The sequence below is a fragment of the Danio rerio genome, chromosome 2, assembly GCF_049306965.1.
Source record: "Danio rerio strain Tuebingen ecotype United States chromosome 2, GRCz12tu, whole genome shotgun sequence".
NCBI lineage: Eukaryota > Metazoa > Chordata > Actinopteri > Cypriniformes > Danionidae > Danio > Danio rerio.
In genome coordinates this window covers 28,822,767-28,847,122 of record NC_133177.1, presented here as the reverse complement: position 1 = coordinate 28,847,122, position 24,356 = coordinate 28,822,767, and the positions used below count along the sequence as shown (strand labels likewise).

The 24,356-nt window shown below is 33.7% G+C and overlaps 1 protein-coding gene across 3 annotated transcripts in view; it reads right to left on the bottom strand.

Annotated features, from left to right (window-relative positions):
* Positions 1–24,356, bottom strand: part of fndc3ba (fibronectin type III domain containing 3Ba) — a 230,683-nt gene that overhangs the window by 32,921 nt on the left and 173,406 nt on the right. For all 3 annotated transcript variants that reach the window (XM_005163404.6, XM_073920500.1, NM_001159832.1), the window contains 13 exons: positions 24,011–24,149; positions 22,539–22,592; positions 22,037–22,161; positions 17,973–18,147; positions 17,640–17,726; positions 13,422–13,560; positions 12,541–12,612; positions 11,653–11,771; positions 9,799–9,904; positions 7,436–7,608; positions 5,463–5,576; positions 4,378–4,527; positions 1,449–1,729 (listed from right to left, as the gene is read on the bottom strand). In XM_005163404.6, the coding sequence (XP_005163461.1) occupies positions 1,449–1,729; positions 4,378–4,527; positions 5,463–5,576; positions 7,436–7,608; positions 9,799–9,904; positions 11,653–11,771; positions 12,541–12,612; positions 13,422–13,560; positions 17,640–17,726; positions 17,973–18,147; positions 22,037–22,161; positions 22,539–22,592; positions 24,011–24,149 (1,734 nt within the window). The remainder of the gene's footprint in view (positions 1–1,448; positions 1,730–4,377; positions 4,528–5,462; positions 5,577–7,435; positions 7,609–9,798; positions 9,905–11,652; positions 11,772–12,540; positions 12,613–13,421; positions 13,561–17,639; positions 17,727–17,972; positions 18,148–22,036; positions 22,162–22,538; positions 22,593–24,010; positions 24,150–24,356) is intronic.

The following is a 24,356-nucleotide window of genomic DNA, read 5'->3' as shown; positions in this document are numbered from 1 at the left end:
TTGCCAAACAATGATTGTTGAGATGTAATAATTGATTGTTTAATCTAATATGATGTCAGGGTCAGGGATGACAACTTGTTGAGCTGAATGAGATTGTAAAGATTTTATAATGAACGCACTCTTCACTTCTGAAAATGCAAAGCACACCGCACTACCTTTTTGTGTCTTTAGAAATAAGGACAGTGGGCTGCTCTTTTTATGTTGCTAGGCAACCACTGTTTTAAAAGCCTTGATGCTGACACTCACAATCATAAAGGAGAAGAAAAACTTTTGTATAAACTGAAGCTGGTATAAGTGGGAGATGCATTCACAGTTTCTGTTTGGAATATGTTTTTGCCCTTCTTGTAAGGGCATAATACAAAATAAAAGGTAAAACTGTTTAAATTTGTAACCGTGTACTGTACATATTATAATGTATATTTTTATTTCGAACACAAATATGAAATGCCTGTGTATGTGCATTAAATTTTAGAGTTAAACTGTCAGTAGGTGGCAGCAAGTCCCTGTATAAATAAGTGGTTCACTTAATCTGATATTTAAATCAGTGTTTCTCAACCACATTCCTGGAGGACCATCAGCTATGCACATTTTCCATGTCTCCTTAAAAAACACACCTGATTCAGATCATCAGCTCATTAGCAGAGACTGAAAGACCTGTAATGGGTTTAACAGACAAAGGAGACATTTAAAACATGCAGTGCTAGTGGGCCTCCAGGAACGTGGTTGAGAAACACTGATTTAAATGATTTTCTCATAATGGCTGTTTTATTTATATGAATCACTGACTCTTCAAAAACTGACTTCTTTTAATCAGATTTTTTTAATGGATTGATTGTTTTAGAAATAAATAGTAATGTTGCACAAATATTCTGCCTTTAGAATTATTTGTCCAAACCTCGAAATGAAAGACAATATTGTGTATACAATTAAAACATTCAGGAAAACTCTTGCTTGTGTGATATCACTAATATATAAAATACCATACGAAGACATGTCAGGTTTACAGAGCTTGCATAATGTAGTCATTCTAACTGTATTATAATAGGCTTCGTCGTGCAGTAAATGCTTCTAAACTCAGAGAAAAGCAAATGACATACTTGACAATGTCAGCTCACACACACTGATCGAACTCCAATTATAATTTTATTGTAGATGATAAATATCACACACTCCAACTGTGAGCTTGCAAAACCATCTATAGTAGAACTTTTGTTGTGCATAATACTGAATTGCAGACTGCCTTTGTGGGAAGCTATTTATGCTTTCAACTCAATGAGGGAAATAAAACCGTCTGAGTTCAAAGATTCTGTTGCATTGTGTGTCTCACCTCCTCCCCCTTTCACTGCACAGTTTTATCATTCACATGTTTAATAGCATTCCATGTTAGAAACTAACTATCGAACATGGAGATTAAATGACCTTTCAAAGCATGTTGGTTCTGCACATACCTGTATTCAGTGTCTGGCTGAAGGTTTTGCAGGACATGGCAGGTGCTGTTGCTCAGGCTGATGAGCTGCTCTCCCATTTTAAGAGTGTAAGACACGATCTCGGCTCCGTTGTTGCAGGGCTCGTCCCATTTCAAAGCCAGGCACGTGGAGGGCGAGTAGACGCCGCTATCAGTGGGGTCATGCTCCAGTACAGACAGCACTGAGACCGGATCGGGCACTGTGGCGGGTGTCTGACAGCACACATGCTCACTGTAGGGTCCTGCACCTGCCTGATTCGCCGCCTTAAAACACAAGACGAAAGGTCAATTTGCTTTAATAAGAGATGTGGGGACACCCATTATTTTGAGATGAAATCCTCAATATTAACAAACCATTAACAATGACTTTTAGCTTAAGTACTAATTGGCTGCTTATTAATTAGTTATCATAGTAGTAGTTATGTTTTGGTGCTGGTAGGATAAGGGATGTGGAATGCAATCATTCTGAATATTACTAATAAATAGACAATTTATTTATAATAGGTGGATAATAGTTAATAGTTAGAATTGGAACTTAAACTAAAGATTTGTTTTGCATAAACCTTGCAGAATCTGCAAAACCCTAAATATTTTAATGAACTAATGACACGTTCACACCAAGCATGATGACTATAAAGAGTTATAAAAGTGGTTCGAAATGTAAAACAACAGCAAAGTCCCGACCACAACTATAGCGATGTAGACAAACTATATTGTTGGGATCACTTTCCGAATTTTTTTTCTCAGCTAATAATTGATGAAACACTGACATATATGGAAGTTATTTAAGCAAGGCTGGCAAAAAAGTATAAATATAAAACTACTTCAGTATCCTAAGCTAATTTCAGCTTAAAACTTTTTATTTTGAAAATGCTTGGTAATAATTTGTTGTTTTTATTTTCCCACACTGACTATGATCTCTACATTTGCTTGATTAGATTAACACATTTTTAAATGAAGATTCACAGGTCATATGCGCTAGTAGCAAACTGAAGATATCTGTTGGTTACAATGTGCCACAAAAAAACAAACAAACTAACAAGAAAACAATTCTTTTTATAATACAATCGTTTTTATAATCATTTATTTTATTTAACTGTTTGTCAGCATGGACGAAAATGTTTATTGTTATATTCATAGTTACTGTGCTTGGTGTAAACAGGTCTTAGAAGAGATTATACAAAATGAGTGTTATTTTTTAATTAGTACTTGCCTGAATACAATACTCCACACATTGTAAAATATGCTTTTATGTTGTTCACAATAGAAAATAATACTGTAATAATAATACTTGCAAAAGTTTGCATACACTTGATTCTTAAAGGACCAATGAAATTTCTTTTTTGTGATTATTATTCATGAGTCCCTTGTTTGTCCTGCAGATAAAATGCCCACTGTTCGTCAGAAAAATTATTCAGGTCTTAATAATTCTATAGCTTTCAGCTTTTGTTTATTTGAACCCTTTCATCAAATGATTTTGAGATCCATTGTTTCAAATTGAGAGACTCATGAGGACATTTAATAATGTTAAAAGTCTTGTACGTTTATTGAATTTAACTTGTTTGTTTTCTCAAAACAATCAGTAAATGATAATGACACTGAATAATGGCATCCAGACAAGTTTGCAATATAATAATTTTAGTTTCCTTTCACTGAAAATTTACTTTAATAGTGTCACAGCTGTTAATCACAATTAAATCTTATAATTCACTGACAGTTCTGTGAAATAATAGTAAATGTCAGCTTAAGAATTAAGAGACCATACACTTACTCTTGACAATTTTTATGTCTTGTTTATCAGCATACAATTCTAAATATTTTCTTCAGTTTAATAAAAAAAAATAATATATATATATATATATATATATATATATATATATATATATATATATATATATATATATATATATATATATATATATATATATATATATATATTCTAACTATTTTTATATCTCATTCCACTTCTTTTTTTTCCCATTGAGCTACATGACTATATTTCCCAATAAATTAAAACTATTACAGTGACCAATATATCGTTAATCCTCATATTAAACTTGTCATTTAATATAATCTTGCCCTGACTGTCACCAGCTCATATATTTAAAACATAATGACTTAAACCTTTTTACAGCCTCAGTGCGCAAGAGGATGCAGTTAATGAAGGGGCACAATTCATTGTTCTTTTCAACTTCTCCTGTCACACTTTTACAACTCTGCTCATAATTAACTGACTAAAATAGCTAAAACGGTCTGAAGAGCGAATGCTAGATTCTTAAAGAAAATCCAATTCAAGTTTCAACTAGTTTCTAATTTTAGTTTGAATGGTGATGCTGGAGTAGAACGAATGAATTAATTAATTAATGAATACATGAACGAACAAACGAATGAAGGACAATAAAAAGACAAATGAAAGACAAAAAGAATGACAAAGAAACATCTAAAACATTGATTTGCAGTGTCATTTTTTAATAGTTTACATGTTCTTACTATAGTAATAACAGTATATTATGCATTATTACATACAGTTAACAATATATTTAACCTTAATCCTAATTTGTGTTGGGACAACATAAAGGATTAAGTTAATTTACTCGTTTTTACAAAAAAAGTGGATTGAACATAAAACTATTAGCTATAACCATTTTACTATAAACTATTTTACTATAACCATGTAAATAAGGGTTAAAATGTTCACGTAAACTGTAACAAGAACATCTTAAAACAAAGTGTAAATAAATAATAAAATGAAATGATTTAAACTCAACGGCACAGCACATTTCAGAAGGAAATAATTAAAGAATTTAGTTTTAATAATCTTTTGTTTATTTGTAATTGCTCTACACTGAAAAAATTATTGCTGAACAATAAATGTGACGTAAGTGAGATGAAGGCCTGATCGGCTGTGCTACCTGTAGTCTGCAGTAGTAATGCGTGGCGGGTGTCAAGTCTGAGATCTCGCGCTGTGTTTCAGGGCCGCAGTAGATCAGCTCCATGGGTTCTTCCTCTCTGCCCCATTCCAGACGGTACTCGGAGATATCGGCCCCTGAGCTCTCTGGACTCTGAGAGAAAGAAAGACATGATAAATCATAGGCTGGTATGAATCAAAGTGGTATCTGAAGGTCGGCACTGACTGTATTTCTATATTGAGTTTGAATATGTTAATGCGAGATCTATCTCTTAGCACTATTGCTGTCAAAATGAGCACATTAGCACATTTGATTAATAGGTTTTGTTTAATAGTGCTAAAAATAAGGGTAAAATTGGGTGGAGCTAACACAGGGACAGAAACTGTGTGGATGTAACACAGGAACCGATATTGGGTGTAGCTAACACAGGGGTAGAAATTGGGTGGAGCTAACACAGGGGCAGAAATTGGGTGGAGCTAACACAGGGGCAGATATTGGGTGGAGCTAACACGGGTAGAAATTGGGTGGATCTAACACACAATATTTTGCCCAATTTTAAACCTTTAATACCTCTCATGCACAATATCCTGCACAACATTGCTCAGTCTCATGTAACAAATACAGTACATGTATAGCCTGTATTATTTGTATAGTTAAGTATCTTATAGTTTATGTTAGTTATGCTAGATTTTTTTAAATATCATTGTAGCACCACTGTCCTGTGAGCCATGACATTTCATTCCTCTGTACATCCACACATGTAGCGGAATGACAATAAAGCTCGACTTGACTTTTTAAAGTGAATTAACTGAACATAAACATGAGGAAAAAATGCAGATTTTAGAAGAAAACGCTTGCATCAAATGCATCTGAACTCCTCCAATACTGCTAATGTACAGACTTTGTGTGGTTTGTACATTAATTAGAAGATCGAATATGAAATTATTGCAATGCAATAATATATTTTAAAATGAAAAGCTGTTAGGTAGGATTATTCACAATTAAATTAAAAAAGTGTGAGGATTTGGTTATATTCGATTTGACTGACAGCACTACTTATTAGTGTTTTAATAAATATAACAAATTACCTCCCAGCTGATCAGCACACATGTATTGGAGATTAAGGTGAGGGATGGTGCCGCACACTGGCTTGGAGGACCAGCTGCAGTTGTTATTTCTGTTGGGTCGGAGAACTGACCATACTGTGAGGAATACGAAAGAGAGAAGTCCATATTAACATTCAACACATGACATGAATTGCCCCAAATGCATCTAAGCGCATTTCAATCAGGATGTGAAAACAAAATAAACCACTTAAGACCAAGACAATCTTGAATTATATCCTTATGAAATCAAAACATGTTTCCAGTACTGCAAAGTGATGCGAGACGCATTGATTCTTTACTTGTGGCAGTTCGCCTCACACAAACAATGAAAAGTAAACAGAAAGGGATTAGGTTCACTCCTTTGGCTCTAGTGCTTACTCTAAATTTTGCATTAACACTTCTGCAAAAGAGACACAGTGTAGTGTAACTAAGGATAGTTTCTCCTATATCACAGAAGACATATGGAGCTAATCCCTGATTCCCCAAACAGCTAAAAGAAAGAAAACCTTGGGTAAGATATAAATATTTGTGTGGAAGATATAATAAAAACCAGGGTCCCACTTTTTATCAAGTGTCCTTAACTAATACGTACTTAATTCAAAATATAAATACAATGTACTTAATGTGTTGCTAATGTAAATTGCAGAACACATTTACAGTATGACCCGAGATGGCATAAGGGTAGGGCTATGGACAGGTTTGGTAATCTGGGTAGGTTTCAGGGTGGGTTATGGTGTAAGAGATGGATCAACAGTGAAATTCTAAACGTAATTACAGAAATAATTACCGTTGTAATTACATGCAGATATTTAATCAAGCATAAGTATAACATTTAAACAGATATTTACACTAGAAGCACACTGCATTTTTAATTTTTAGTTGTAATTTTTAAATGAATATTTTTTTAGAGTAAGTACATAATAGTTATGGTCACTTAATATAAAGTGGGACCAAAAATGATTTTTTTTTGTAAATTAGGAGACAAAATTTAACTGAAATTATGAGATTCAATATTATGATTAATCAACTTTCATTTCTGCTAAATTTTCTACACTCATTTTAATTTTCCTTTCAAATTTTTGTTATAATTCGTCACAATTATGACTTCTCAATTTAGATTTTTGTCATTAATGACTGTCATAATTTTGCAATAAAATATCTGAACTTTTCTGTTAATTACCATTTCTTCAATACTTCTAAAAGTTCTCATAATTTGCACTTTAAATAAATTATAACTTCTTCTTAATTCTTTTCATTTTGTGTAAATAGTTGTCGTTTGACTTAATTTATACCTTTTATATCATAAATCCATCTTCTTGAGTCACCTGTCAATTAAGCTGTATGACATTCCATCCATTTTATCTCATTGTAAATATTTAGTAACTCATTTTTTATGTCAATTATCACTCATATGAATTGTAAATTTCATATTTTTCTCTCTTAATTATGACCTCTCATAAAAACATACTTTATCATTAATCACATTTAATCATGAGAAGTTATATGGGATAAAAAATGACTCGCAGTTGTGATTTCATATTGCATACATTAGATTTTATTTATGATTAGACTGATTCCTCTCATTCCAGACAGATTAAAATAATGATTGGCTAGTTTAGATGATTAATAATGATGAGCATTAATAATTTCAGTGACTTGTCAAATACCAAAATATTATTAGTTTTGTGTATTTTTAACTATGGGCTAGTGAAAAGAAATACTGAAGAAGTACTCAGCGTAAAACAATTTCAGCCAGGATTAGGCCATAGTTCATAGTCAATCAGAACACGCAAGTAATTCTTACAAAATGTGCTTAAAACATTACTGGTGTCCCTCTTGAGACAAAACAAAAGCAACGCAACTTTCAGCTAAAATAGCTCAGACCTATAGCACTTTTAGTCTGGGACTAGACTTCATGATATATTTTGCATGACAAACTCTCAAGCCTCACTCACCCCTGCCTCATTGGCAGCACGAAGGCGGAAGCTGTAGGTGGCGCCGGGGAGCAAACTACCCACAGTGCACTCCAGATCTGAACCGTGATAGACCTCAGCTGGCTCCATCACTCCCTCCCTCATTTCCAAACTGTACTCGCTCACCTCGCATGCCCCTTCAGAGGAAGGACAGTCTGAAATAACACACACACACACACATAAAGCACTTCAGTCCAGCACCAAAAATTACAGCCTCATTTCATCTTTTAGACGAAAGCAAAGGATTTTAGGTTCTTTTCAAGCAGAGAAAATTGCAGCTTTACAACTTCTGCTTTCTGACCGAAGGCCTGAATATCCAGTGTTAGGCTAAAAACTCTTGAATCAGCAGGTCTACAATGATGCTCCAATGGATCAGAAACAGGGTGTTTACTGTAAGTGCTAAAGGTGTTCAGTCTTTAACTTCCAACCAATAGCTCTGGCACAGGAACTCACTGTGCAAAGCGCACTTTAAAAGCATCATTACAGTCTAAAACTAGACTATATGTGCAAGTTGTGATTTGAGAATGACATTTTGAAGAAAATGGAGAAAATAAGGGGAAAATTTAGATTTTTAGGCTAAGATCAACACTGTATCTTGATACAACAACTGGTATTGCACTGTATGTCATTGTATTGCAGATGTTGATATTATTATAAAGAGGTTAAATCATTAAAATTTCTTGTTAATGGCCACTGGCTCGCATGGTTCAGGATTGGTAGAGCTATGCATCGATGAATTTGCTCTTCAGTATTTGAACTTTCAGTAATGATTTTAAATCACACTGAACTGAGCTAAACTGAACTGAACTGAACTTAAACACTAAAAACTGAACTACACTGTTCCAGTTACTATGACCATTTATGTGAAGCTGCTTTGACACAATCTACATTATAAAAGCGCTATACAAATAAAGCTAAATTGAAATTGAATTGAATTGGTCAAGTGAAGCGCTTGGAAATGTGCATTTTTGTTTGATGTGTGTTTTCATTCTTACTGAAATGTTTAGAAAGAGCTGGACATACTGTAGAGTAGCTCCTCCTCTTTTAAAAAAACAGCCAGTCATTTAGTTTTTTTATCACAGCTCAGCCAGTGAGAATGGTTCAAGCACATCAAATTAAAAGCAAATAAGAGGCATATCAAATGGAGCAGGACATGTTAGATGATAGAGACCATTTGATGGTCAGAAGATTTGATGTGAAGCTGAAGTATAAGGTGATGCCAAAAATGTCAGAAGTGACAAACTGGAAGCTTTGAATGTTTATATCTTCTAAATGCAAAGTTTTTCACTGTTTTGGAGAACACTCGAGCTTATAGACCTTTTTCTTGGAACACAAAATTACCCATTATGCTTTGCGTTTATGCGTAAGGAGGATGCTTTGAACTTCAGGTTGGTAGCTGATGCCTATAAAGAGTCACATTCGGACAGCTTTGAGATGATAGTTTTAATTTATTTTACTTGCTTTTAATGTCTTTGAACTAATACTGCTGTCGATCAGCGCCACCTCCTGGATTGATCATTTAAAAAAGCAATCTAATGGGATGGAAAACAACAGCTGTGAGGTATTTTTCTCTCGTTGTCAGATGGCATCTTGTGCCGTTTAAATGAAGCCTTGTCATCGCTGAAGTCAACATTTTCGCTTTCTTTCAAATATACAACCAGCCCAAACAAATGTAATTCAACAAAAATGTTTGACACGCAGCCAGTACTGTCCCAGTAACACACATTAAACACAAACTAGCTTAATGAAACATAACTGCTCCCAATTACAATCAACATGCAAAACAGCCAAAATAGTGTCAGTGACGTGCTTTTAATGGTAATTTTTGGTAATTACACGACTTTCATATCTGCTTCATGCCAGTAATAGGATGTGCTCTTTATAACACAGTGTGGTATTGTGTGTTTGTGTGTGTGCATTGAAGAACCATGGATTACATTATAACAGCTGACAGGTCGGGAACGGTGACGCTATATTTCAGCATCTGATCTGGCAGCAGACACTGAATTAAGAGAGCATTTTTCTCTCGTACTTGAACCGCATTTGACAGAAGCATAACAATCTTAACAAACGCCTTTCTTTCAAAATTAAAGTTTTGCATCACAAAAAAACTCTGTAAGACACTGAAAACAGTATTGACGCCCAGTTAAGAAACGGTGCTCTGGCTGATGACAAATCTTGATGGAAGTTCTAAGCACCCTACCGGAAGGTATCAGGTAGATATCCCTAGGACTAACATACTGATACCAACTGATTTATACTTTTGATCTCACAGGAACTGAAAGAAAAGTATAAAAGGGAGAAAAGAATTATGCAGTGGGTTTATGCAATTCAGAGAAACTCACCCCATTGTAAGTGCACTTCTTTGTGTTTGGCTTTACCCACAATTCTGGGAGGCAGACAACGTCCTGGAGCTACAGATAGTGTACGTACAGGCAGACTCTCAGAGCACTGCAGGGATACAAGAATGAATTACACATCTATACCCAAGACTACGCATCCAAATATCATTAACTATAACTAACAACTGTTAACAGTGAGATTTATTGCATGTGATGTTGGTGAGCATAAGAAACTTCAGTCACACTTTACAATAAGGTTCATTAGTTAATGTTAATTAATGCATGTACTAACATGAACAAACAATGAACAATACATCTACCACTGTATTTGTTCATGTTAGTTAAAGTTAGTTAATGACAATACAGTAGTTCATTGTTAGTTCATGTTAACTCGTGGTGCATTAACTAATGTTAACAAGCATGGACTTGGTTGTTAATAATGCATTAGTAAATGTTCAACTATGATTAATAAATGCTGTACATGTGTTGCTCATGATGAGTTCATGTTAGTAAATGCATTAACTAATGAACCTTATTGTAAAGTGTTACCGAAACTTCTTTTAAGAATCTTAATATTGCCAGTCCTAAACTTATCATTCATAATGTATTAGTCTGAATTTCTATGAACAAAAAAAAAAGCTTTTTATCTTTGCCGTCTTAAGTCACAACACAGTCTGCTTTAACATCAAACAAGCAACAATTTATTTTTAAAAATAAAAATTTCATGCTGAAATGCATAAAGAGCAACTACTAGCAGACACCTCAACAATACTGCTGAACTAAAACGGTTGAAAATTTCTCCTGAACTTTGTTCACAGTCACATTTGGAGGTTTAATGGAGGTTACTGCTGCTAAAGAAGGGTCAAACAGTTATTAAATCCACTCACCCTGCACCATGAATGTTTTTGGTGGCCAATAAACACTGTAAAATGAATCACTGTCTGTGCTTTTGAATTATACTTTTTTTCTGCTCCTGTGCAGCCGAGATTTCCATAAGAATAAAAAGGTTTGCTACGTGTATTATAACATAAATGTTTAAAGCTAATTTTATAAAGCATACTTAAGCAGTACTTAAGCATACTTATTAAGCATACTTTTTTCAGTAATACATGAGACTACACTGTGAAAACAAGCATAACAGCAGTTAATTTTCTATCTTTTAAAAGTTAACAACTTTGTTTTCCACTTGTACTGCAGCTACAACTTGCATTGCGTGGCAACTTTCTTAATTGAATAACCTTAAACCGAGTCAAGTGCAGTACGTGGGTTAAAATTGAGTCAACTCAAAAAAGCTGTGCAACAAGTAGCCTTACAATTTTACATTTATTTTTTTTTACTGATTTTTACTGAAACCAATTAAACAAATTATAGCTTAAGAAAACTATTTTGAAGCATATGCTCAGTACACTACTAGTTTCATAGTTTTTTTATACTTGTACGTGAATTTATAGTACATATAGTAACATTTTATCATTGCACTAAGTTTCCTGCAAAGCTATGCTTCTATTTAGTCTATTTGGATATTTTGAAACAGTATATTAAGTGAATATGAAGTACATTAGTAAACATGAGGTTTAGTTGCACTTTTTATTTGGCATTCTAAAACCTTTTCCATTTATAAGACATCATGTAAAAAAACTAATTGAAAAAAGAAGACAGACTTTTAAGTTACTCAGAGAAAAGTGTAAACACAACTACAAGGTAAGTATACTTAGAAAATTAGATTATGATTTAATATTTTTTTTTATATCTCCCTCAAACGATTGAAGTATAGGCCAAATATACCTGGGCATCTTTGTCAGTATGAATCAAGTATTCTGAAGCGTGATGTAAGCTGTTGTACTGTAGATGTGTTACCTGGCTGTGGCCACCTGTGCTGATGCTGCAGGTGCGCAGTCTGTACAATGTGCCGGGTTTCAAGTCCTCACACTCACACTCTGTGGCAGGACCACTGTACGCAATGTCCCACTGATTTGCTGCAAAGGCATCAAAGAGTTAAAATTTCACAGAGCAAACACTTTTCAACACTCACTCAGTCAGACAGACCTTATATAACTGTTCTCAACAGTCCATTGCAAGACTTTTCTCAATCTCAATAGTCCTTTTTCTAATTCGCATTGTTACCTTCTCTGTTAATATATAATATCTATATATATATATTTTTTTTATTCATTCATTTTCTTTTCTTCATGTCTCATTCTATTTTTAAAAATTGTTTCCTTTTTTATTTAATATATATAATGAGAATTGTCTTTAAATCATTAACATTCATTTCCATATTATTGTTAATTTTCTTATATAATATTCTTTCCTTTTCTCCTTAATCAATCTTTTCCAACATCAATAATATAAATGATTTATAAATGTACATTTCAGATTCATAACCACACATCAACACCTTGCATAATTACATATACATTTAATTTCTTTTTTTTGCTTTTGTTTTGTACTGTTTTTCTTGTTTATTGTTAGACCTGCTTTAAGTATACAAAACCATTTTCTCCCATTTTGTAGTTTTTTTTTCTTATTTCCACTATATTTCCTACTTTCTCTTGATCGAAAAGCAAAAATGAATAAATTAGTTATTTATTAATTTCACTGGCAGCACAAGAAGATTAGGGAATTATCTATGTTGATCTGAAAGATTTATTGTGATAATCGTGATTTAACTGAGACAACAGTTGCCAAGGACAAACACAAATTCCATAAACATGTAGGTAGATGGTTACCAGCACTGTTACATACCATCAGAATTTCCTTCTGAAATCTCCAAGAGGTATGTCAAGATTTCGGAACCGCCATTGTCTTGTGGAGGATCTGCAGAGTTACAATACAGATAGACTTTTAGAAATATGAACATAAGGACATGTGTTTACCATAAAAACATGTTCCTTAGCACAACAAAAGTCTTAAAATGAGACACTGACTAAATATGGTTGTGATTCCCAAAAGATCCAAAAATATTGGAATTTGGTAACTTACCATTTAAAATGCAGTTTTTCCTCATATTGAGAAGGAACTTTAGTAGTTTTTTGCTGCAGTGAGAGTTAAAACCTAAAGTTTGATTTATCAATTAAATAATTTGGTATGATACCTCATGAAGGTATTATTCCATTGCATTAATGTAAAAAACTCTCAGAGTCTAAACTGAGTTTTAGGAATCTGTCCTTACATCAGCAGAAATCAACTATTTGGTTCATTACTGTGAGGAAATAAAGTGGGATTTGTCATGCTAAGAACACAATACAATGGCAGGCCTCAACCTGCTTGCCTTTACAAACAATGAATGCATTGGAAAAATGGGAAAAACCAAAGGGCGCATCACAAATGAACACATCAAAATAAAGACAATGTCAGATAGATATAAAGCAACGGCACTACTGAAGTACATCACACATTGTATGCATATTTCCAAATCTCTCATTTTAACTTAATTGTTTTACATTACCAATAATAAATAAATACTTGCAGATATTTATTGCGTTCATAATTTAAAAGGTCAGGCTCAACTGCACAACAAACTGCATTTGCTTTCAAACAATGTAGATTTCCAATTTCCTTCACAGCCAGAAACCAATTCAGAAAATGCTGCAACTGAAGCTTTCATCTGCACAAACATGCCATACCCCATTTGACACTGAAGCTGTAGGGTCTGACAGAGCCACTGATGCAGGGTCTGGAGGGGGGGCCGGGTTTGTCTGGACTGGTGTTACACACCAGCACCTCACTGGGACTGCTTCTGCCCTCCATGTTAGAGGCTATAAGCTGTAAGACAAAAACAAAACTGTTTATTCACAAAACATTGTTAAATCTGCAAATTGCTTGATTTAAGACAAAATTTACTCATATGGGTGTTTAAATTATATTAATACCCCTTTTTAGCCAGTCACTAACAACTTTTTTTTACCTGTTACAATGTATCTCAATAAACACAATCCTAAAAAAAGGACCATCATAATATAATTACTTTTAAATCCATCCCATAATGACAAGTCCCAAATCAAATCTTTATGACCAATCCTATGGCAGGCAAATGACCATAAATCTACTTCAACCTAAAAGCCAAATCCCAAAAAAGTAAGCAAATTCCAATATGGCATATCACAATAAAAGAAATGCCATTTAAACCTTTAAACCAATCACAAAGTGACAAATCCAAGTAAACATAACTTGTCAACCACAAAAGGACAAATCACAATACAATACATTGCAATCGAGCCTAAAAATTAAAAATCTTTTTTTTTTTAACCAATCCCAATATGAAACATCCCAATAAAACTACTATTTCACCAATACCAAAATGACAAATACCAACAAAAAATATTTAAACACTCCCAAAATGACAAATCCCAACAATAACTACTATTTCACCAATCCCAAAATGACAAATCCCAACAATAACTATTTTAACAATCCCAATAATGACAAATCCCAACAATAACTACCATTTCACCAATCCCAAAATGACAAATCCCAACAAAAACTACTATTTAACCAATCCCAACAATAACTACTATTTCACCAATTCCAAAATGACAAATCCCAACAAAAACTGCTATTTAACCAATCACAAAATGAAAAATCCCAACAAAAACTACTATTTAACCAATTCCAACATGACAAATCCCAACACTAACTACTATTTCACCAATCACAAAATGACAAATCCCAATAAAAACTGCTATTTAACAAATCCCAACATGACAAATCCCAACAAAAACTAATATTTAACCAATCTCAACATGACAAATCCCAACAAAATCTGCTATATAACCTATCCCAACATGACAAATCCCAATAAAAAAGTACTAACCAATCCCAAAATGACAAATCCCAACAAAAATGGCTATTTAACCAATCACAAAATGACAAATCCCAACCCAAACTAGTATTTAACTAATCCCAACATGACAAATCCCAATATTAACTGCTATAACCATTTCCAAAATGACAAATCCCAACAAAAACTACTATTTGACTAATCCCAAATGACAAATCCCAATATAAACTGCTAAAAAACCCATCCTCCATGACAAATCTAAATAAATACCACTATTTAACCAATCACCAATTGAAAAATTCCAACAAAAATTACTATTTAACCCATTCCAAAATGACAAATCTCAACAAAAACTACTTTTTGACCAACCCCAAAATGACAAATCTCATAACAACAATTCCCAAAATGACAAATCCCAATAAAAACACTGCTATTTAACCAATCTCAAAAACCCAAACTACGGGATTTAGTAAAACCATTAACAATATTTAAATAATTAAAACAATTCAGATTTCAAATAGTGTCAAATAATAGAAATGCATGACTACCAACACCTAAAACACTAAAGAGACTCACCTTTATGAATATAAAAGCACACAATAATAGAAACCTACACAATATCCTAATAAAGAGCTTCTTTAAGCAAACAATTGTTCACAAATGTAGTAGTAATGACATAACACATTCACACACACTCATTATGTGCACCTGCAACTTTAATAAACGCCTCCACTTCCAAAAAAAATCTAAAAACCCAAGAGATGTGTGCGCCATTCAGAGGAATTACTGTTAATTATGAAAGCACTTAAGCCTGAGCCACTCAATGCATCACTGCAGCGCTTCACGTGGGCTGCGCTTCACTCCGAATGAATTCTTTCTATGAATGTGGCTGAAGAATGTGAGTGAATGTGAGTGAAAACAAAGCAACGGTGGCATGAGTCAGTGGAGCACAGAGAGAAGCATGTTACCGCAGTAATTAACAATGCATGATGATCTTAATTGGTCAGATTTCCTGTACATATAGTTACTCTCCCACACAGGTAAACAAAACACTGAGTGCCTGTGAAGAGCATGTGTCACGTAAATGCAGCACACGATTTGCTACTCATTAGAACACTGTGTATGACCTCATAATAATTAGTACAACATGCTTTAGGTCGGTACGACATGGCAAATAATTCTTGACCAGTACATCACAGAAAGCATTATGCTCCACAAAACAGAAAAGTCAGCCTGTTTGGTATTTTCGAGCATTACAAATTGCAAATCTATTTGGATACATTGCAAACATGAGCTTTCCAATCTTTTTAAGCTTTTAAGTCTCTTTTTAAGATTCAGATCGAGTAGTTTGTGTTTTACAATACAAACATTAATGTCTCGGTTGTTTGAACTTGTTTAGGACAATCTCAACAGTACTGATGCAGAAAACAAGGTAAAACAACAATCCTTTTCACTTCACGAATCACTTACATTTACCATGGATTTACTGGTAGGTAACCATGGTGTTATGGCAGAGATGTGAGACAATCATCAGGAAATGTATTATATTATAAATGTACATGCATAAAAAGGAATAATGCAGTATAATTAGCATTTTAGTTGTTAGGCCACATCAGTTTTTGTGTATTAGCATTATACCAATAATATTTTGGCATCACTATTTTTATTAATATTAGATTTTTTTTATTGTTATTTTAATTATTCATGTATTCATTTTCTTTTCAGCTTAGTACCTTTATTAATCTGGGGTCGCCACAGTGGAATGAACCGCCAACTTATTCAGAACTTGTTTTACCCATCCAGCTGCAACCCATCACTGGGAACCCACGCACTCTCATTCACAACATACACTATGGACAATTTTAGCTTACCCAGTTCACCTATAGTGCATGTCTTTGGACTTGTGGGTGACTTGTGAGTGACATTCTTGCTGTGAGGGGACAGCACTACCTACTGCGTCACCACGTCACACCTTATTTCATTTATTATTATTATTACTATTATTATTAATATTTATTCATTCATTCATTCATTCATTCATTTTCTTTTCGGCTTAGTCCCTTTATTAATCTGGGGTCGCCACAGCGGAATTAACCGCTAACTTATCCAGCACGTTTTACGCAGCGGATGCCCTTCCAGCCGCAACCCATCTCTGGGAAAATTATTATTTTTATTATTATGTTATTTGTATTATTAATATTATTATTAATTTTAAAATTGTAGATATTTAGTTGGGTGTTGTTTTGATGTTAATATTATTACAATTAATATATTCTTATTTTAAATATTTAATTATTAATATTTAGTTAAATAAAACTAAAGTAAAAATATTTGTTTAGCATTTAATACTATAGAATTTATTTTATTAAAAAAATGATATCAGTTTCATTGTTTTAGTTTTGTTAACTACTGTATACAGGCCACTTAATTAAGTAAAATTGCTTGTTGAAGCAAATTTATAATCAGCCAATCACATGGCAGCAACTACATGCATTTAGCAAGTAGACATGGTCAAGACGATCTGCTGCAGTTCAAACCAAGCAACGGAATGGGGTAGAAAGGTGATTTAAGTGACGTTGAATGTGGCATGGTTGATGGTACCAGACGGACTGGTCTGAGTATTTCAGAAACTGCTGATCTGCTTGGATTTTTATGCACAACCATCTCTAGGGTTTACAGAAAATGGTTGGGAAAAAAAAAATTATTCAGTGAGCAACAGTTCTGTGGGCGCAAAATGCCAGAGAGATCAGTGGAGAATGGCCAGACTGGTTCGAGCTGATAGAAAGGCAACAGTAACTCAAATAACCACTCGATACAACCGAGGTATGCAAAAGATAATCTCTGAAAGCACAAAACATCCAACCCTTAGGCGGATAGGCTACAGCAGCAGAAGACCACACAGGGTGCCAATCGTGTTAGCTAAAAACAGGAAACTGAGGCTACAATTCGCACAGGCTCACCAAAATTGGACAATAGAAGATAAACATTGCCTAAAAACATTGCCTAGTCTGATGAGTCTCGATTTTTTCTGCAACACTGCGACAAAACTGTTGAATTGACTCACCCTGAATTTATACTGTGTGCTTCTCTTCAAGCCCTCTACAGTACATGTCAAGTTTTCTCCAGTGTACTTTGGGTGAAACTCTGTTCCCTGCAGAAATGACCACAAAAACAACAGACTTGCATCAACAGGACATTAACAAGACGTTTCATTTTGACTACATTGGTCTACAAATGCACAAGACAGCCCTAAATGTACTGTTGGTATAAGAAATGCCAATATAGTCAAACATTATGAAACTGCTATGGTATAAAAAGAAAATCCTCGCAAAACTCTCAGTCCAATCAAATGGCAGGGCTTTGAGGTCTGCAGTATGTTGTTTTTTGTGTTACGTACAATGTTCTCCTCTTGGATCTCCAGCGTGTAAGTGACGGGCTCCTCTGCTGTACATCCATCCGGCCGACTCCACTCCAGTGTGATCCATGTGATGCCGGCGCGTACCAGCCGAGGAGCGTGAGGCAGATGAGGCAGACTTCCAGTGGTGTAGAAGACCACCTCAGGACTGAAGCCACTGAAGGATAAGAAGACACAACTGGTCAAATGGTTGAAATCAGTCAGGTTTTTAACGCTCAAGTCTGTTCTGCTTAACAGAGAAGCATTGGATCAAAAACCACAGTAAAACCAGTAAAATTGTGAAATTTTGTAACATTGTAAAATAATAAATATAATGGAATACAGTGTAGCATGTTTTATTAATGTAAAAAAGTCTTCAGAGCATATAATGCAATCTGAAATCATTGTAGTATTATGACTATTATTATGATTATCATTAGTGTTGAATAATGTTCAACATTATGTTGTGCTGTTTTATATTTTTGCTGAGCTTCAGCACAGTATAAACAAAAATAATAATTTAAATGCCTAAATTTGTATTTAATAAGCACACATTATAGTTTGAAATTAATGGCAAAATATCAATAAAATTCAATAAATAATATTCAATAAATTCAAAATATTCAAATATTAATTTCAAATAAATGTTTTTATTGTGAACTATGAAGTAAGATGCTTCACAGTTTCCACAAAAACTATAAACCAGGATCGTATTTTCAACCCTAATAATTATATTACAGAATCTGTATTATCGATCAAATACTTCATAAATGATCAAAATAAACCCGCAAATCAATATATTATAATTATTTATGAAAGCTTGCCTCGTGTGATAGTGAAGACTGAAGTAAATTCAGCTTTGAATTGTAAGAATATATTGCAATCCCCAACATATGAGAATTAAAAACAGTCACTTTAAATGTAAATCATATTTTGACAATATTACAAATTTATTGTGATTTTGATCAAATAAATGCAACCTTAATGACAAGAAACATCCGCAAGAACAAAATAAAAAAAATCCAAATCCCAAACATTTGACCGATAGTGTTCACAATTACATAAACACACAGGCAAAATTAAGTTTGCTGGTTATCCGTCAGTGAAGATGTACACACATGTTTTGCATAAACTTTGCAAAAGTCTCTTTATAAGCACCATGCTCATCTGCATCCCTCTCAGGTCTCACTTTGATTGAATTTCTTTTTAAACACACCAATATGAAAAACTTCCAGACTGACTTATGGAATTTGAATAGCTTTTTTTCTTTCCTCTCAACGGCAGCGTTAAATCTGGTTTCTTCCAATTAACTGCTTGTGACAAGTTTACTGGAGCCCTCAATATTTATTGTATGCGGGAGATTGTCTGTAACTGCCACTGGGAAATGGGAGATGTTAAATGAGCTTCTCTCAGTTAAGGAAGTAATAAAAAAAAACATCCCCTTGGACTGGGCGAAAGGTGCTTTGCTGGAGGTGGAGTCTCATATTTCAGCGGTGCTTCATTCACTGTGTCTCTCTAGTATTAATGTGAGGAGATGGAGAAGACGAAGGATGGCGCTGCATTCAGAGTGACCACCATCTTACCTCAGAAGCCAAATTTAAACATTGTGTGATTTTCTGTAGATCAGGGAGAAGCACCCAATATTTCATATGTTATATAATAGTATTTTTATTGTGGATACTGTTATTCTATAATTTATAGAAAATTAAATGCATAAGTTATATAATCTGGTTCTCGAATCTGATTGGGTGATATCCATGTGATATTCTGCAATAACAGCACTCATACAGCCTCTTCACCCTTCTGTATTACTCCGCCCACATAGAGTGAAAGCAGATCAATAAACTCACTACAGCTTGACAAATATTGCAGCTGTTGGACAAAATAATGGACTTTTGAGGCTTCTTTAGGTGAGAATGTAGTTGTTCAGATTGCAACAATGCAGTTTATTTAAAAAGGATAACGTTAGAGCCTATTTTAAATATTTAAATTTTTTAAATAAAGATACAGCCTGTCAGAAGGATAAGAGCAAAAACGGTTGACGTTGTCCATCCACAAGATGGTAACAGAGACCACATAATAAGCCCTTAAAGAAAAAAAACTCAGCAAAATTTTAAACTACTGCTATTAAAATAATAAAACTGGTGACATTCTAAGTCAGTCTCTCTATTTTATATGTTGCAGTGCTGTATTGAGTGTGAGATGGGACTCGCATATGAGGAATGTATGTATTTTGTGTTGGCCACTCTTTGTATAACACTGAGCTATTTTTTGGTTGGTCATGAAGTAGTAACGGTTTCTGCTGTTCTGACGTCAGCTGCAGATGTGAATGAATGGGGAAAGAAAGTAGTTTCTCATACAAAAGGGTTTTTAAACTCTCCATGTTTGATTTTTTTTTATATACACAATTATGCCGTCGAACAATTATGCCGTCCTATAAACACAATATCACACTCGTAGCAGTGAGATAGGGCTGTATATTGTCAATGATGGGACACTAAGGCATGCCATGCACCAGTGCCAATATACAGCCATATCGCACTGCTACTTGTATGATATTGCTCATATTTATTTCTATGAAATAAACAGGAAAAAATAATTATATATATATATATATATATATATATATATATATATATAATTACAATATAATTTATAGAAATACGTATACATTGGATATATTTATTTTAATAATATAAATTATACAAATTATATGAAGTGTCATTACCTGAATTGTTTCTTAACTACATTTTTGTATAATGATAAGTTAGGGATGATGATAAATTTATTTAAAGCTATCAGCATATTTGCGGTAATATAAAAAAGGCAGATACCAATCTTTTATTAATTACATTGAATAAGCTACATGCCTTTCAAATAATTCAACAATTTTCTCAAAGCAAAATCATTCAGTTCTCATAAAAAATAAAAAATAAAAAAAAAAAACTATTTCAATCCTGTAGAAATGATCAGACCCGAGTCTAAAAATATGAGATGTGCATTGGGAAAGCAGCTGATTTGCACTATGTTTAAGCGCTGGAATAATGCTCTGCAATAACCAACCATACCTGTAGCTAAAATATTTTGGACAATAAAAGAATCTAACTGCAACTTAGTAAGTCAGTAATTGTCTGAAACGGCTATTAATATTAATAATAGTTATTAATAACTGACATATAGCAAAAGCACTGGCTTCATATGTTCAGTTTAATAAATAAATACATTGTATACTGGGCTAAATAAAAAAAACCCTGTTAAAGAAATACTGAATAGCAAAAATCGCATTTGAAGATTTTTATATTGTAATTTTGTGTGTCTCTTAAAATGTTGGAAACGTAAATGTTAAATGTCTGCATGCTCAGAAAAAAAGTAATTAAATGATGAAAAAATAGATAGTGCTGTATAACTGATATCAGAAAAAATCTACTGATGAAATTGATATGGGCCAAAAATTGGTGTATCTCTACCATAAACCTAACCCTAAGAGAAATATATAAATATTTATAATTAATAAACAAATATGTATTTATTAGGCCCATTTAAAATATTTCCTTACTTTAAACACTATTGTTGTCCGAACAAAATCAGTAAACACTACAAATGAATTAAATTGGATATTTAATTATTTTTAAATTATATAAATATATACTACTACAGTATATCTATAGATCTACCTTTTGCTTTCTGCTTAAAAACCGTGAGATTTCAGTCCACCACTTAAAATGAAAAAATAGAAAACAGAGAAAAGAAGAGAGAGAAAGAGCTTCAGTGGCTGTTCTCCTGCTTCAAGGTGACTTTATGGCTCTCCTCCTCCATTAAGACTTGAGGGATGGTTGAAACGATCAGTTTGCATCAGGGATAATGGGATTGTTTTGTCACACAGAGGATTTAATAATATGCATCCTGTACAGCAACCCATAAAAATCCTCCTAATTCAAAAGCTCAAAACATAGTTGGGTCAAACAATTGCTTGAATCTTTGGCTGCATCCCATTTTTCACACAGTTCGTACTAAATGCAATGCAATGTATTTTATTGTGCTAATTACAAGTGATGTGGAATTGATACCTCATTCCTATGTCGTTGCGAGCCGCGACCCGAAACGTGTAGGCCATGGCTGGACACAGATGAGTGAGTTTATAGTGCCTTTGGTTTCCGAAGTGACATTCTCTGAAACTGTTGTTCTTTTTGCCCTGACAGATGAAACCGATGATTAGCATATACATTTCAGACACTACACTGAACAAAATCAATGATGTTTTAAAACTACTGCAATTATGGATGCACTAAGAAATCATAAGAGTGTGCAACGTCAGATATGAATTAAAAAAAAAAAATCAAATTGCAGTTCAACCTAGGGGTGTTTTTTTCTAAAAGTGTTAAAAAAGAAAGAAAATAATGGTTCTACTAAAAAAAAAAAAAAAAACATTGTAAAGACTTTCCTTTGAACAAAAAGAAACACACACACACACACACACACACACACACACACACACACACACACACACACACACACACACACACACACACACACATATATATATACATATATATATAGAGTTAACCATACCTCATCCCACTCTAAATGGTAACTGCTGATTTTTGATCCATTATCGACTGGTGCCTAAAAGGAGAGAAATAAAAGGAAACAAATTACAGTAACACAAAAAGGTGGGAAACTGGAAGAAAACATTATTTCCTGATCGAATTTGTTTTGTAACTGGATGTACTGTCTGTGACTGGACCATGAAACTGACAACAACTGGATTTGCAACTAGGAACTATTTTTACTTCATCTAATTAGGACAGTTCAACTAATTAATTTATTTAAATGTTATCCAAAAAATTTTTTGCTTCCCTCTAACACATACAGTAGAACGCAGCACCTTTCAAGTATGTCTCTGCAACCAGGAGACCTTCAAGTGGGAGGGACTACTTAAGTAGCATGAATAAATTGGGGCTAGAAGGGTTACAACTGCGGCTACTGAGAACATAAAAATGCACATAAATATGTACAGGAACGTTTTTGTGACATCGTAAAACAATAAATATTGTTTTTTTTTAATACTGTACAGGGTAGGTTTAGGGTTGGGGAAGGTGTTGACGTTAATTAAACACAATAGGTTGAGCTGTGTGTCATACACAAGGTGTTAAATAAATCAATCGGACGCCCCAGGAGGTTTGTCCAGCCCACTTGGAGCTCAAGTGCCACTCATTGACCAAGTGCCACTCATTGACCTCAGCTGACCTGCCCATTTGGAACTGTTGAAACTCAAACATCTGTTTATACATATCATACAAATTAAGACTTCTTTGTCATGTGTATAATGAGCATTAGTGATTAAGGGAACGGCCAGGCTCTTAAAATAAAATAAAATAAAATAAAATAAAATAAAATAAAATAAAATAAAAAACATCACAATGCTTATTTGACTTTTGAGATATATTATAACGCTGTAAAATATATAAAATATATCATTGATATAATTTAACAAAATTTTGTATCTTTCTATGTCAAGTACACTTAAGATCTGAATTTTAAAAGTAAAATATATATAAAAAAAAAACTATTTTATGACAAAAATAATCACTAAATTCTTACTTTTCTGTATTATTTACTGGTTTTGATAAATATAATATGGGTTTTAATGAAATGCTAATATTTATAATTGTACTTAAAAAGGTTTGATGACATTTCTTCCAAACTTTTAAATAAAATAAATCAATGTTTTAAAATGTATTAGCATAGAAATCAGTTAAGTAAAACTGTAATGACACAGTGTCAATTGAAATACAGTTAAACAAAGCAATTGTTTCTCCACTTTCTATGTTCTACAGAAGAAATAAAGAAAGTCACAGAGGTTTGGAACAACATGAGGTTCAGTCAGTAAATGATGACAAAACATCTGCATGAAACAGAACATCTGCAAATCTAGCAGACTCATCAGGTTTGCAATAAGTTCTCATTCACAATGAAACATCCTTTCAATGAGTGGATGGCTTGAACTTCTACACTCAGTGTGTGAGAAGCGCTCTCCTCACCTTCCACTGCAGGGTGAGCGTGCTCTTTGTGCGGTGGGACAGTTTAGGGGGCAGCGGGCAGTCTGGGGCACTGCTGTGGGTGGTGAAGGCCCCCACCTCTGAGCACGAACCCTTCACAGAATTGCACACAGCGTTCACTCTGAGAAACACAAACACACACACATATATTCGGTAAGCATAGTTCATCTAAATAGAATAGGAATGGTTTATAAATCTGCTGTCAATTTAAAGATGAAGTGCAAAAGAGAAGTTTCCTTTCAGCTTTCTTTTCAAGAGTTATGGCTTAATGTTTAAAAGAAAATAAATTAGAAAATATACCAATAATTGAATATAATATTACTTGAAT